At 36.0% G+C, this 17,416-nt stretch overlaps 1 protein-coding gene across 7 annotated transcripts in view; it reads right to left on the reverse strand.

The window, feature by feature from the left end:
• Positions 1 to 17,416, reverse strand: part of LOC142983619 (casein kinase I-like) — a 35,169-nt gene that overhangs the window by 3,464 nt on the left and 14,289 nt on the right. For 4 of the 7 annotated variants that reach the window (XM_076130598.1, XM_076130593.1, XM_076130596.1 and 1 more), the window contains exons 3-8: positions 12,422 to 12,543; positions 11,156 to 11,350; positions 9,667 to 9,766; positions 6,384 to 6,489; positions 2,020 to 2,106; positions 787 to 963 (exon numbers count right to left, since the gene is read on the reverse strand). In XM_076130598.1, coding sequence (XP_075986713.1) covers positions 787 to 963; positions 2,020 to 2,106; positions 6,384 to 6,489; positions 9,667 to 9,766; positions 11,156 to 11,350; positions 12,422 to 12,543 — 787 coding nt within the window. The remainder of the gene's footprint in view (positions 1 to 786; positions 964 to 2,019; positions 2,107 to 6,383; positions 6,490 to 9,666; positions 9,767 to 11,155; positions 11,351 to 12,421; positions 12,544 to 17,416) is intronic. The other 3 variants (XM_076130595.1, XM_076130597.1, XM_076130594.1) reach the window with 1 other exon arrangement.

A 17,416-nucleotide genomic window follows, 5' to 3' on the forward strand; every position in this document is an offset into this window, starting at 1 on the left:
AGGATCTAATAATATTTGTTTGCATAAGAAATGAGGTTACGAAACACGTCACGGCCGGACGACATTATGCGTTTCTTAATTATAGAAAGCGTGTGAAAAATCCTTTATTCTTCAACAAACGAACGTTTGTGCAGATTCTATAACTCATATTTAATGTGATGTTTTAAGACAACAGTAAAAGGACGAGGATTTTTCTAGAAAGCGCTTGATTGAATACTTCTTTGTTACCAAGCTTTGAAATTGGTTAGCGTGGGGAAACTACTGGGATGAAATAGTTTCGCTGCCTCAAGGGGACCTGCAAGACCTGTCTGTTTAACTCGTCGTGGTATTGGGCTAACACAGGGAAACTATATTCCGGACAGGAGGATCACATAGATTACGGTTTGGAGACGTCATTTAGTAGACCTCTAGGGTGAATAACTGAATATTTACAAAACATCACAAACACTCTGAATTCTGGGTAAGGGTAGGTTATCACTAGGGAGGTGGTTCTGGGAGACCGTTGCCTACTCAACAGTTGAAAACGCGTATGAGTGTCCAGAAACTCGTTATGGGTCAACACTTGAAAACTCGGGTGAGGTTGGGAGTCACTGCCACATAGGGAGTCTGGTAAACTTTTGCCTGTTCAACAACTGAGAACGCGATAAGAGTGTCAGAAACTGGTAGTTGGTTTTAGACAACACTCGGAAACTCGGGTGAGGTCAGGTGTCACAGCCACACGGGTGTCTGCGAGCCCGCTACCTGACGACGCCGGGTGGTTCAGCAGGCCGTGGTGTGCGCCAGTACCTCGTTGTTGGGCGGCGGCTGCGAGGGCTGCTGCGCGGCGCGGCGCTGCACGGAGGGCGAGCGCCGGTCGGCGGCCGCGGCGCCCGCCTCCATGTGCTGCTTGCGCTGGCGCAGGATCGTCCAGTCGAACGTGTAGTCGTACTGGTAGTTCATCGTGCGGAACAGGATGCGGAACAGCTGCAACAACACAGTACATTTAAGTTACGTTAGTTTAACAGGCGTATGGTACATGTTTATCAACTACATGAAAATTGACAATAACTTTAATATGTGACAATCTTTTCAAGAGAAGTTTGCTGCAAGGAATAGTCCATAAAGAGATCATAATTTATCTAGGTTTAAAATACTCTTCTTTTTCGGTCTTTAGTCTAAAACATAGGAGTAATAGAACTTAATTATTTTTAATTTAAGACATCAAGCAACCTATATTGGAAGAAAACCATCCCACAGTTTTACTTATCGATTACAAAGTCTATTTCATATATAACCTCACAATGAACCAAGTTAATTAAAGCTAATGTTCTAAGTGAAGATAAACAACAGACACGTGACCGCGCACGGGTGTCAGATCAACGAGACTGTATAAATAGGCGCCGATAGAAAAACGTGCTTGTTTCTCATTCATTGCACGTACAATTGCTTGATGATTTCATGCATAGTACTAACTACGATTATACTATGAGTACTAGTAGTTACTAATATTTTTTAATGTGGAGGTCAATTGCGGTTTCAACTAATGCAACTGTACAGCAGGTAAATGCAGCAGAGAGAAGCTGTTTTTTCTTTGCTTCGAAGTTATAACTATACAATATACATCATAGCTGAAGTGTCACTCAATTTGTAAGAGGTCGCATATTTCAAATGTCTCATATTCGGCCACAGCTGTCAATTTCAATTACAAGCCATATGTTCACAAAAATTGGTCTAAAAGAGCGATCATCATTAGTCTGTTCTGTGTTCATCTATTGCAAATAATTCAGGTGGCGTCAAGTAAAGAAAACCCCCAGCGAAGGAGCTTTTTCGTTCGTGGCTAAAAGGCCCTCGGGTTGTGTATGTGCATAATACACAAGTACGCTCTACTCCATCACACGTAATAGTCTAAATAGGACCTGTCAGAAGTCAGGCGCAAGACCGTCGGTTTTAAGTGCTTCCTAAGGCCAACTTCAGTCTGATTCACTCCTACGAAGTCTTAAAGGCATTAAAATATAATTATAAGTAGATAATGTGACTCACCTGTCTAAGATACATGTAGTCGGGGGATTCGTCGAAGGTCAACCCGCGGCAGTAATTTAAATACATCGCAAACTCGGCCGGGAATCCCTGCACAAGTAACATTATAAGTTAATATCACGGCTAGACACAAAATAAAATGTACACAAATATTGTCATTGAAGAAGAACTTGAGAAAAGATTTCAAACTCAGTTTAGCTTAGCTTGCAAACTGTAAAGCTTTTGATACATAATCATCGATTTTAGTCTTCAAGTGATAACCGCCAAACAAATCCATTGGCGAGACGAAAGTCGCTTGAAGACTTAAATCGTTGCGTATTGAAGACTTGCATAGCCTTGTTTAAGGCCTTACAATAGTTTAATTATCAGTTTCCACCTTAAACTATATGTATGAAAATTGCTTTCAGTTGTACAAACTAAGATAAACTAAACCTAGAATTTGATAATGTTAAACGTATTTATAGATTCCTATTATTTTTTGATTTCTTATTTAAAGATGACTTCATGATGTCACGCACCAGCACATAAGAACGGGTGGTTCTAGAAGAAAGAGTTTCATCTCTAAGCTTCTGATAATGAAGCAAGGTTTTGTATGATGGAATAGCTTTAGTTGTATACTAAGTAAAATTTATTATTTTGAGATTGTGATTATTGCCTTATGTTTTTTTCCTTCCGCATTAGCTCATCCTTCATTCGTCATTGTATCTAAAATTCTTAATAAACATACTTTAGATATAATTTAGAACAGTTCAATTTACTTCATGTTGTTGTGTAGTGGTAGTACAGCACAGTATGACAGTATCTCATCGAGTCGTGTCAAGTGTTTGGGCGTTTTACCCTATCTGCGAGCATGAAATATAACATAAATCTAGCACAAAAACATATAAGAGGTAATTATATTTACTATTGGACAGGACATAGTTGTTATCTTATTTAGCATGCAAGATTTAAATTCTTTATTTCGAAGGGTATTTATAGCGCAATAGTAACAATGAGTCACACCAATGATTTTTGTTATGAGCATATTTAAAAACTAGGTACTTCAAGGATAAAAAATCTGTTTTTATTTTTTTCGTATCTTCAAAAATGACCGAGATATTAAATGTCAAAGTATGGCTTTCGCGCCAAACTCCGGCGAAGCGGCCGCACGGACGTGTGACGTCATCTCACGACACTGCTATTTCGTCAGTACTTGCCGATACCTACATAGGCTCGTTGCGCTCTCGCGGTTTCGCTTTAAATAATTTGTTTTGCTCATAGTGGACAAACAAAATGGTTAGAAAATATTGAATTGTTCCTATGTGTACTAACTCCAGTGAAAAAACACCCCAAAAATTGTTTTTTTCTGTACCATGTAAACTGTTTTATATTTTTGCAAAAGACACCTAATCTAAAACTTAAAGCCCGGTTCTGATACTGTCAAGCGCAAATGTTAAAAAGAAATTTATTGCCTTTTGAACACTTCCTCAAGATCAAGATGCCATATCATGTTCATACCTACCTAGCAATGAACTTCTACCTAACAGTTGATACTATTTAATAAGCAGTTCAATGACCTCACAGGCGGCGGCGAGCCGAGCGCGGCGGTTGAGTTGGCGTTGGTTTTTTGTTTTGAAAAAAGAACCCATGTTTATTAAATCTAATAATATCAAAATTAAAATGTTAGTTTAAAAGTTCTCATTACACACCCAATCATATAAGACTACCTACCTACAGAGTAGATTCATGCGTTCATATGATAGCCATCAACCTGACTAAAGTCAGAGGCAGGGGTGACCACTTTTTTTTTATAATATTATTTTAAAACTATGTTTTCCAAATTTACACTTGGTAGGTACGTAACACTCATTATTTGTAATGCCAGTTCTAACAAACTTTCAATTTTATTGTTAACTACACACAAAAATATTATTAGTAGTATACGAGTTCAACTTTCTTTACCTGGGTCTAGTTGATGATAGTGTGCGTGGCGATCGAGATCGAGGATATCTTATTTTACAAAAAACACGATAATTAAATTTATAACACATACACATACTCAGACTCTTTAAATATTAAATGCAAATCACTTTTCAAATCAAAACTCCGCATCACTCGCAGTCGAACAAGCGTGTCTGTTGCGTCGTGACGTCAGCGCATAGCGCGCGAAGCAACGCAAATTTAAAAAAGCAGTGAAACTTTATAACGCTGTAACTTCGGTAATTTTGATCCGATTTTGATAAAACAAAAACTATTATTATCAGCATAAGTACACAAATTAAATGCAGTATGTTTAATAGTCATATTTTGATGTGCTGGTGTGACTCATTGCTCCTGGGTATCTCTCTCCTGTGCGAAATAGGGGAAAGGAAACGTTTTTGAATTAGAAAATAGCTATTTTGACTGGTTTTCATTTTGGTATTATCTGCAGGCAAAAGCACTGATCACTGCAGGAAATATGGTGTTTTTCTTTTTCGCCTGGTATTTCAGAATTTCCATGACCGTTAAAATTGATAGACATATTTTATATTTTCTCCAAATACCCAGTTCAGTTGCTGTGTAACAACCACAGATATTTGCAAAATAAACCAGTATTAGCCAGTTTCCGGTAGAACAGACTATAAAAAAAACTTTATTTATTGCTCCACATCCGGCCTAAGAATTCGGAACCAGGAAGCGTGGGCGCAAGGTGATATTCTAAACTGTACAGTGTACAATTAAATTTAATGATTAAAAGCTTGGCTAATAATCAGTCGTAGATTGTCGTTAGACCTTCAAATCAATTAGTAAGAAGACTAGTTTTATATCCGGCCTATTTTGTTTCCTTTATGAATACATAGTAATACTTAAGATTAAAGTATGTTAGGCTTGCTAAACTCGGTTCGGCAATATTTATTGAACAACAAAATAGACTAACTCATCTACACATATTCGTGGTTGCCTCCAGGCTAGGCCGATTAATGCCGAACCGAATATGTGTAACCGACTTCGATGAAATTTAATATGGTCATAGCTGAAGACTCGAGACCAAACCAAAGGTTTGTATTTTAATGATTAACCCCTAACATACAAGAGTCGAAACGTTGTATTGTGAACGAAAGCACAGGGTTATGTAGTTAATTTAAAAATATCTGTAGAAATTAGCTAGCAAGCCGAAGTAATAGCGAGTTTTACAAAGAAAAAAATGTACATAATAATATCAAATTATAAATGCACTTATAATAGATACAAAACTTTTACTTTTCCACTCTTACAACTAAAATGTATGAAGTAAATTAATGATTTTTATGTAATACTGCTCTACAAGAAATTTAATGTAATAAATTATAAAATGTAATTGCATTTAATTCTCATAAAAAATGTAAATAAAGCAACATTTTAAATTTAAAATTACAAGGTAGTTTTGATGAAGATTTTTAATGCTTACTTATACCAGTCTAGAAAAGGTTATTATAATAAAGTAAATATTGAAATTATCATACATTTTTAATTATTTGTGCTGATAATTATAATGATATTGTGTTGGATGATAATGACTACACTACCAGTGAAATCAGCTACCCTATGACAAGTCAAAAACGCTTTTTAGTTTATAAATATTAACATAGGGACTGTTTTCATCGAGATCAAAAGAGTGATTTATATGTTTAAGTATTCAATAATCCAAAATTTACATTGAGCGTTTAGGATGTAGGTACGTTTTCCATACAGACATTGTTAGATTTTTAACCCAGTAAAATACCCTATTGATAAATTATTTTCATACTAACCATTTCAAACCCTCGTTTATAATAAGGATACAATTTTACTCAACACAGAACGAAATCAACAATTCACTATCCTTCCTACTCTTTTAATTCAGTTAGAGCGAGATAAAACAAGTTAGCAACAGCTGCTAGAACAATTTATTGAAACAAAACGTCTCGATTCAAATCGGCGACCTTCTCCGCGAGGTCGCAGGTTCAAATCCATTACCACTCGCGCCTATTCAGTCGACTACGTGAGGCGGGTAAGCGCACTTATCCAATTACTAACTATGGAAATGTTTGAAAGAATAAAACCATCGTTTCCTGTGGGTTTCGATTTTTCCGAGGAATTTTAGGGAAGGATTTAGCAGAAGAAATCACTGAAGTTCTCTCTTATATAACTCAAAGGTGACTGACTGATGATCTATCAACGCACAGCCCAAACAACTGGACGGATCGGGCTGAAATTTGATATGCAGGTAGACGTTATGACGTAGGCATCCGCTAAGCAAGGATCAATTCTACCCCAAAGAGGATAAAATAGAGGGTGTAAGTTTGTAGGAAAATTTTGTCCTAAGTCACAAAACACGCAAAGTCGCGGGTAAAAGCTAGTATATTATAATGTTGTTTGTTCATACATACCTTACAGAGCACCTCGACGGGCGTGGACATCTTCTTCTCGCTAATCCGCTCGTACTTCTGCTTCTTGGTGATCGCCTTCAAGCCCTGCCAGGGCAGCGAGCCTCTGCTCACAAACAAATGCGCACACATTGTCATATCTGTCTATACTACATTACATTACATAAAACCAGTTAAAAGTGGATGAAATATTGACATTTTCAATGAAATTATACTAGCTAGTTTAAAAATACGTTCTTTATCAATCTTTAGATGATATTAAGAAAAGTCAGCTACAAGAGCCGTTTTATTTTTGATCGCATATGCATGTTTTAGAATATGAATATGGTTTCGAAAGAATTAATATTTTCAGCGATTTATGAAGCTGATAGTATTTTGAGCAGGTCAAAAACCATGAACCCTACCTAGATCAGTTTAGTTAGCACTGGCATCTGAATACAATTTGATTTTTTGTAAATATTTTTAGACGTGACAACTTTGAAATACATGAACGACTTTCAAGCAAATGGATATGACAAAAGTTAACAAAGTATTAATTAAACTGAAATTTTATCCAGAGCTGTTTGCTATGAAACACCATACAATAAACCGTGTCGCTAGCTTTTGACTTATCTACTGTTTTTATTATCAAATACGCCCCAAATTTTCCATAACTCTATGACAATCGATATAGCATAGTAACCAATAACACTCAAATAACATCCTTTTATGTCGAAACTCGAAATACAAACTGAAATCAGGTTACAATCATTCACGAAACGAACCGCAGCAAGGAATACGGGCGTCACAAGTTCACAACCCGTTTAGATTTACGATACAGATAAACAACAAAGGCTTTCGATGTCGAAATATGAAAGGATTAACAAATTAGGTCGACATTTTCGCTTTTTGTAACAAGATAATGTCAGTAATGATTTGTTTTGATTCATATTTGCATTATGTATTACAAATATTGTGAAATATTTTCTCGGACACGTAATTCCCGTAATGTTAGATAATACATAAGTACGTTTACGTATATTTTATCTAATAAGTATTATAGAAAACAGTTTCGACAAACCTATTATAATCTGATATGAAAGTGCTTTTTGAAGACCATTGACTTTGTATTTATAACAACCACTTACATATTTTAGGTCATGCCAATAGGGTGACTAATTGCAACCTGTGTCCTGGCCCCTTTCATATTAAAACGACCACAAAACATAATGAATTTTTACACCACGCAGTGTTTTCCCTAGAAATGTTTGTCATATATCGTGACTCATTCCTTATCAACATTATTAGTTAAGTATGCTTACATTACCACGAATAATATCTTATACCGACTCTAGAGATATATTAAAACACTAGCATCTGCCAGCGACTTTGTCCGCATGAAAAGATTCCCTGGAGTAAGAAGTTGTCCGCATGAAAAGATTCCCTGGAGTAAAAAGTATCTGTCTACCAAATTTCATCAAAATCCAGTTAGCTGTTTCTTCGTGAAAGAGTAACAAACATAAATACACCCATTCTCAAAAACTTTCGCATTAATAATCTTAGTAGAATATTATATTTTACAAATAGAGGTATTCTACTCTAAAACAAGACAAACGAACATTATTTGAATATTCAAATCGTTGGCACATCGCAGTAACGGCCAGGTCGGCCAGTCACAAACGTGTTGGCACTGTTGGCCAGACATGACTCACTTGCAACAAGTCGGAACATGCGCCAGACAATCAACGGTCGACGGCTAACCGGAATATTTGTATGTAATCGAACTTTGCCAGAGAAATATTTTGAAATGTTGATGTTGCTATAAGGATATGAATTCGGCTGAAATTAATAATGCTTATTCAGATTTTGGAATTCTGTTAGAAACTTTGATAATAAGACATACAAACTTAAAAAAATCCCTAGTATACCAGAAGGTGCACGCAAAGGAGTATGAAATAGGTACAATCACGTTTCGGCAGTAACAGAGATCTCATTTAAAAGGGGTGTGAGACTATTGTCAATAATAAAAATGATAATAATAATAGTCAAAAGATTCATACCATCTTTACAACGGGCTAAGAAAATCCCTGTTGCCATGGATTTATTTATTGGTTAATAATAAACAACGGCACCCGGTAACCAAAGTTGGGGTCGAGTGGAAGGCGGTCGAAGCATTACTTATGCATAATTTGGTTTTTATTAGGTCAGCAGATTACGGTGCTTTCTAAAGGTAAAAGGGACACGTATTTTTCTGTCTTTATTGAAGTTATAGGATCCCTTATTACATTTAAATAAGTAGATTTTGACTTATTTCGAAAAGTGTATTTTAAACACCTTCTGTCCAATGATATTGTGTTTTTCAGGTTATGATTACTTTTTTGCTAACTAAATACGGTGGCAATCAAGGATCCCCATTCTTCTTTTTAGATGAGTAGTTATTTAATCATAATTATTGCCGTTCAGAATCTTCTAAAAATCTTTATGCGAATTCTCTTGGTTTTCGTAGCTATTATAAAGCGCACTAATCACATACTATAGCCAGTTGTATTAAACTCAGACAAATTTACTCACAATCAAAACCTCAAGCCTACATTTAATTCAATAGTTCCAATAAAATATAAACAAATATTCTCAGCAACATTGATGTGTTGCAGTCAATGTTACGTCACACTTTCAGTTTCTTTAGAGAGCCGCGTCCCGTTACAATCGTCCAATGAACAGTTAACACGCTTAGTATTCAACTGCAGGTTGCAAATTGTACTTTTTGTTGAATTGACTGTATTTTTAAGAATAGACGACAACTGCAGGTAGAAATCTTTTAAGGCAAACTAATTTAATTCTAGTAATATCATAAATGCGAAAGTTTGTAGGGATATGTATGTGCGTTTGTCACTTTTTCACGAAATCATTACGCCGGATCCATTTGGAAAAAAAATTACTTGTTACTCAGAAAAAACTTTTCACATGGACGAATTCGCGTACAGGAGCCAATAATTCATAAACCTGTAACCCAAACGTCTATTCCTTGTGCCTTAGCACGATTTAAGTAGCTGTATCAAACACACACAGTTAGCAGCATAAGTCACCGATGTTCTAAATCCTATGTAAATTTCCATCGGCTGTGACACGCCAGTTCCAGGAGAGGCTATGTTCAGCAGAGGACAGTTATATGCTGATGAAACTGCGAACTCTGCGTACAAGGCTGTCTATAAAGTTGTCGGCCTATAGTTTCACCCTGCCTACAAGGCTGTCTACAAAGTTGTTAGACTATAATCTCACGAAAAATAGTAATGTGAAGCAAGCTTACCTGTTGAAATACATGAGCACGTATCCGAGAGACTCCATGTCGTCCCGCCGCGACTGCTCGATGCCGAGGTGGGCGTTTATAGACGCGTACCGAGCGGTACCTGACACAAACAACACAGTATATAGTATCTTGTGTTTATTTACATATAACTATTGTATTTAGTAACGTTGCATGTGATTGTTTGAAGATTATTAGGCAACTTTCTAGCTTTCAGTTATGGAAACGAAAGATTGATTACATTTTAATGCTTCTTTTAGATATTTTTGTAGTTCTTGAATAACTCCACATTGATTTATTGCACTTGGCACAAAAACAATTTGCTTTTTATAAGTTAAGAAAACATCGTCGTATGTCGAGTGAAGAAGTGGAGAAAGAACAGTAGAAACGCAGACCACGTCTTAAGACAAAGCTAACGTTTGGAAGGAGAAGAAAGGAAATTTTGAGTTTCCAGTTATAACTGAAGCTCAATTGCATATGCAAGTCAGAAAACCACAATAATAAACTATTTTTTTTGTATTGTATTTGTTATAATAATGCAAAGTTAGAAATTTGTTATTAAAAAGACGAATGAAAAAAGCAGTTTGTAAAAAAACTTCCAAAATGTCAAATAAAATTTTACAAAAGTTTATCTTCAATGTCAAAACATGCAGAAATATGATTTTTATAACGATTATTGCGTATTATTCCGGAAAACAGATAATTGTTCGATATAATTATTATTATGGTTATGTAAAGCGGCGCGATAAGACTCGATTGATAATCGACTCGTTTTAATCGATGCCGATGTTTATCGCACACTTCACATTAAATAGTCACGTCATACTAGTTTAAACATTTATAAACGACAAATTGTATATTATGTATTTGCTCTTTTAAGTTCTTTCACTTTTGAATAATAATATCCTTAGCCAATACAACACTATTTCATATTGATTGATACATAAATACTTTGATAACTCGCCATCTCTTTTCCCTTATTTACTTTTTTTTAATAAGATAAAGAATCAAAAAATAGTTTCTCATATGCCCTAGGTATGCCATTAGTCATTAGTACTCATTAGACGACGTCTTGCTTATCCACGCAAAGTATACTACTGCAGATCTAAAAAGATACCTTAACGTCGTATTTCCAGCACGATAAAAGAACAACTCTATAAGAGTAAAACTACCTCTTTTTGGGCGAAAGAAGACAGTTTGAAAGTGTCAGGTAGGTATGTTCCTAGAGCTTCATCTATAGTATAGAGTACCTCTTCAGCTTTATAATATTAGTATAGATTCTATACTAATATTATAAAGCTGAAGAGGTACTGGTCCGATTTGAAAAATTATTTCAGTGTTAGATAGTCCATTTATCGAGGAAGGCTATACGCTGTATATCATCACGCTACGACCATTAGGAGCAGAGTAGCAATGAAAAATGTTACAAAAACGGGGAAAATTTTGACCCATTCTCTCTTATACGACGCAAGCGATCATAATGTAGACTTACCGGTAAGATTCTTATCCTCGCGGTAAGAGATGTGGCACCTGGTGCGTAGGTCGCGGAACTTCTTGGCGAGACCGAAGTCGATCATGTACAGCTTGTTGCAGTGGCGGCCGATGCCCATGAGGAAGTTGTCCGGCTTTATGTCGCGGTGGATGAAGCACTTGCAGTGGATGAACTCCACGCGCCCCAGCATTTGATCTGGACAATGAAAACCACGTTTGAAAGGCTGTTTTGATAACTTTAAGCTAGAAAATTGAGAGTCAACCTCCGTGGCGTGGTGATGGTGGCCACGCCGATACCAGTGCGTTGAGAGCGGGTTCGATACCCATACGGAACAAATATTTGTGCTTTCGATTTTAGATTAGATTTAGATTTTAGATTCACTGTTTTGGCTGTCTTGAAAACAAAAATTGTTTGATAAAACTGCTCAAAGGCTGTTTTGGTATAACTTTACTCAAGTATGTACCATTTTTTTACATACTTGACTAAAGTTATACCTTTAAAAAAAAGGGAAGGTGACAATACTCTTTGCATTTAGATGATAATTAATTTGCAAATCTAAGAAAAAACAATTAATGGATTTTAATGGTCATACTTCGGCAATACATTACCTTGATAATCCGATTGTGAGTGCATGATGATAAACAATAAATTAAATGAGTAAACAGTGAAACATAAATAATGTGCATAACGAGAACCTCGACAAAAGACAAAAGTGTGGAATCATAACTACAAAAACTAAATGTTTTCATTAAATGACAACATGAACAATTGCGATAGGAGGTCTGTAATTGATAGTAGAATAATTGAACGATTCAATCGACCGTTTAACGGACCCATTGTCAATATATCTATAGAATTATTTGAATTGTTAAAAGACAGACCAAAGGTTACGGATAAACAATCCATGCTATGGTTACAGAAAATATATGAAAATCAATCAGTCAATATTCTGAAAAAGAAGAATAAAAAATTGGTAGAAAATGCCGGAAGATGGTGACCGTAAGAGGAGTTGGTTTGAAGGGATACCTTTGCCCAACGATGGGGCAGTACACGTTAGGAAAACTGATGTCGGTAATCAAAATCAAATAATTTATTCATTTAGGTCAAATGCTGACTGACACTTAGGATAGTCAATGATACAGAAAGTGAATTTACCGCCAGTTCGGAAGGTAGGGCCAATGAGAAGAGCTGGCAAGAAACTCCTGGCCACTCTTTTTAATCGCCAAATGGTTTTTAAAAATGCTTGTGTAGTTCACAAATACCGACCTGCCAGCATAAGCACAGTCTTGATGGTGAACTGGCGCGAGCAGAAGTTGAACAAGTCCTCCAGTGATGGACCCAGCAGGTCCATCACTAGGATGTTGTGATCCTTCTCGTAGCCGAACCATCTGTAACAAAAGAAACACATCATTGTAATTTAAGTAATTTGTTTTACTACAAAACGAGCCGTTTTCTTATATAGTGGTACATAGGTACATAGTCTTTAATAGGTGGGTATGTTACAGTTCTGGTCGAACACGTTAGTCATACAGCCTGTGACCATGGCCAGTTTAACCTGCGTCGTTCAGGCATACCAAGGTAAAATGCGTTAATTCCAATAAACATAATTATATTGTTTTTGTTTCTAAAAACTGGAAGGCTATGTATAGATTAAATAATGGAATGGAATTCTTATTATGGACACAGCAGATCATAGCCTAAGTTTATACTTTAAGGTCAGGAAAAAACTTATCATTAAAGAAATGCGTTTATAAACTGTCAAATATGAGAGCCGAATGAAAGATCATCTGAAACTTCTGCTGAGGAAGTCGGTTATTAGCAATAGGCTCTTACTTTATCATAAGATAGTGCACAAAACAATCGACTAGTTACTCGAGAATTCATTTAACAACAGTTTTAAATCAGTCAAGTAATGACTGCAACCTGCTACCGTACCGTTAGCTGAAGCTAGACCAGTTTACTCGACACTCGTGTTTGTAAATACAGGCGTATGACATCCAAACAGGTTGCAAACCGCAGTTCGAGCCTGTACACCTGCACTTTTGCATGCTCAACTCGTGTAAGCTTTCATATAATTCATAAAGATTATAGATTCCGTTTTTGGGTGTGTAATTATCTCAATATTGAAAAAGGTCAGACCCTTCGTTCAGAATTGTATATAGCGTTTATCTAAGCACAAATGTGAAATGTATAGGGCTGCAATGCATAAGACAGGCGCAGAATCGTAAAAAATGGCGTACTGGGCTATACTCAAAGTGGGTAGAATTGAGCAGAATAGATAGAAAGAGATTGGATCTTTACCTTAAGTTATGGTAACAAGCTTAAATAATGGAGTTTCTTGAACTACCCTTGATACCAGGGTTTGGTACACCGTAATAAAATTACATTACTATTTGAAGGCTTCTAGACAGTTTTACTATCGATATCATAATAAAACAAGATTTAAAGTGTAGATAAACGTATGACATGGCAAGGTTAGACAAATAAAGCGCTTTTACGACAAACAATCGTATCGAATATCAATAACTGAGCGGTTAGCAGACAGGATTGAAATCGAGACACGTACAAAGGTCAAGGTGGATGATATCTACGACTATGGTACTTTATTGTTCAACCTTTTCATTTAAAAATGCACCCTCCGTATCCAGAAGACCCGTTTACGAATATTTTAATGTAAAATTCATAAAATACTGTTACAGATCAAATATTCCAAGAAATATTGAAAAATGATCTCCAAAAAACTGGTTTATAGTTTCATTTATGTATCACGAAGACTCTTTTAAACGTTGGGAATATGTAATTTATATTTTGTATCGAAAAACAACACCAACTCGTTTGATACAGGAAAATCAATATCCAGTGCTCACGCATCGTCAGCAAACATTTCGATTTCATTACAAACATGCATAATCTCATAGAGGTAACACAGTTTCGTGCAGAGAAACAACGAAAACCTCGTAACAAGTCATATGGCGTAAAAATTGCGTTAGACAATGACTAAGGCACAGTTTTCATCAAAGATGTAACCAGGCGTTGCGCTAGGAAAACTTCGCCGAAACGATAAACCGTGCAAAACGCTACATATCCGGGGTTTCTGAGGTACATTTCATTTAGCGGCAGTTTATCTATTCAATAGCGTTTAAGCTCATATAAACATGACAGTTTGAACAGACAAACTACCGCTAAATGTGCCTCGGAAACTGGGCATAATTATTGCATTTATCTGGTATTTCTCTCCGCGTACCGCCTCGCTACCTCGCACATTTACAGTGAAAACGAAGCCTTAAGAAACCATAAAGTGCTCCGTACAAAAACACGTGACCACATGACCATAGCGACGCTGTTGGCAACAGTTTTCAACTGCGGAGGTTTCACGTGCACGATTTCATGGTGAGATGGGCGGCCACGCGTAACAACTCTTTAGAAAAAGTTTTCTTTCAACAATAGTCGGTCTAGACAACTGCTATTGAGTTGCGGTTGCTTTTTGTTTGAGTTTAGTCTAGCTTTAAACTAATTTAGAGGGATTTCCTTGAGCTTGAAACAAACATGCAGCTTTTACCATCTGTCCTGTGTTCTTAACAATACATTAGATATCATAATCTATTGCTACAAGTCAGTCCAGAAAAAAATTACTACGATATGTAGTTAATTTGACTTCATGGAACAAGTATTTCTTCCGTGTGGGAATCAAATATTGCGCGTAACGATTTCCGAATTAATAATAAAGTTCTACATTCAGACGCTATCAAGGAAACAGTCAGTTTGAAAACAATAAAGCAACATTCAGAGTACTTATAATATTGAAACATAAACGCCACTTAATTAACTTTACAACTACGTCACAAGAGGATGTTCTACTGTTTGATAAACATGTTGACGACAGACGCGTGCTACGTCACACTGAGTCATACAAAACTTCCTTTTATACACTACTCATGACTCCGTTCACGTAGTGCTGGCCATCTGAATACTTTCTAACAGTTTAGATATTTGGAGACCATCCAGATATTGAGTTTCTTTAATAAATATAAACAAACTAGCCCACGCTCTTTTGTGTATGATAAACGGATATTATTATACGTCAGTATATTTACTTCATATTCATCAGTGACTATAAATTTGTTTATTAGTAATAGGGAGATGTTTTTCCGAGTATTATTTGAGTACACGTGTATAATATTCTGAGTTTCTAGTTTCTGTTCAACAAAAGGTTTATTGTCGGTTTCCACGATTTCCGACACTTTAGTAGGGTTTGTTAATTACATACTGGTTATTTCATATTAAATTGAAGCCCGGAGTCCCCATCCATATAACAATTAAATATAATTCTATAAAATTCGCCTGAATAGTAACGAGCCGAACCAAATTCTTTTACAGAGCCTTACGTGCAGCTACAAATTCTTGATTTCATCCAATGAATTTGCAGCTAGAAGTGATAAAATATTAAGAGTACCTATTATTTCGCCTCAAAATCCATTTACAACACTGAGGTTTGTGTGGCACACATACCAAGATCACAGCAGTTACCAAACACAATAATTATAGGTGAAAACTTGAGGCATCTGTATTTAAGTAATCACGCGAAATGCTAAACAAACCTCACCTTGACACTCTTACCGACTATTTGGACGAATCGAGATCTAGAAACGATGTTTCAATGTTAAATTGTGTTTACACAGAAAATATCAAAACTTGATTAAAGTACAAAACATAAAAACTCTCACTATTTATACAATTTTTTAAATGTTCAAATACACACCTAAATGAAAGCACCTAAGATGACAAAGCGCGGACTAAGTATCTTTTCAAAGGGACCTTCATCAGACTCTTTAAAATACTCCCTTGCGGTACGTCCTTTTAACTTTGCGCCAAATCGATTAGTCTTCTAATAAGCTACATATTTGATTACTAAAGAAAGCTCATCAGCATTAGAATTCTACGTCACAAAATGCTGCATTATTGATACCGGTTTCATTGATTTCTTTTAATCAAGACAAGCTTCCATTTTAGCAAAATACCACACATTCATCACTGACAATTCTCAGAAGCTAATCAGTTACTTTGGAAAGTAATTTCCCCAGTAACGATAACGTCTACCAAACATCTAATCTACGGATAAGACACGTGATAGAAGATAAAATATGTAAATCGATTCGAGACCTACTTAATATTTATTTGTATACTTGTATTTGCTTGGTATCGGTGAGAAAATATGTTTTTTTGTGAACAAAGAAGCACTTAGCGGGCGTGACATGGCCTTAACCTTCTTAGATTTAGCTTATGGCAATACGCCTTCGTATTACTAATTCATATTGTGTGCCAATAGCTAATATGAGTGTAGATGTTCCGTCTGGGTGCTCTCTGAAGGCTGAACTACAACCGTTAATCCAGTATTACTGGATTTATCCCGTTGGCTTGTGAAGCACGAAATAATATAGCAAAAACTTGTTTCATTTTACACTATTAGGAAAATCAAGTAGACACACAAGGCCTAGGAAGGAGGAAGTTTTAAATTTAAGCAGAGGAAACGGATAACCTTATGGCCTATACGAACGGTATTCAACCAGCATAATATACAAACAAATCACGCACACATAACTAGATTAATCGCTAGACCAGTAGGCACCGGTTAATACTAGAGTTAGAAACATCATGTGGGTAGACCAAACTAGTTGGTAAACCAGTCTCTAGACGGTGTCTGAAATTGCATTGCAATGCTCTCGAAGGTTAAACCCATGTTCAAACAAAGTAACGGTTAGATGGTAACAATGATGTGACATTCACTCTGAAGCGACTATTCATACTACAAACCTTGACTGTTCACACGTTTTAATATGAAGATATAATTCTGACCTTCCTCTAGACAGGGCGAATTTATTGTTTAGCAGATCGCGTAAATCAACGTTGGAGAATTCATTTAATATTTAGAAGAAAGATATTAAAGTTTTTTTCGCTGAGGAAGTAACAAGGAAATGGTAGCAGCGGAGGCCGGGCATATTTTATGTGTTCATTTGGTCAGGTAAGGACATATTTTGTTGGCTAATAAAACGGAGGTTTTATTAAATAAATGAAATGTATCAATTTCAAGTATAAAAAAGGTCAATTCCGGTTTCTTTCTTCGGAGAAAATTGTCATGAACGTGTCGAATAACGTATCCATTACACAGAAATATTACTTAAATATAACTTAGTAACTGTTTAGATTCATCGTTACAAATGGACGAAATTGTAACTGCATCTTTTTGTTCGTTTTAAAAACGAA

Source organism: Anticarsia gemmatalis, chromosome 24, assembly GCF_050436995.1.
Source record: "Anticarsia gemmatalis isolate Benzon Research Colony breed Stoneville strain chromosome 24, ilAntGemm2 primary, whole genome shotgun sequence".
NCBI classification, from domain to species: domain Eukaryota; kingdom Metazoa; phylum Arthropoda; class Insecta; order Lepidoptera; family Erebidae; genus Anticarsia; species Anticarsia gemmatalis.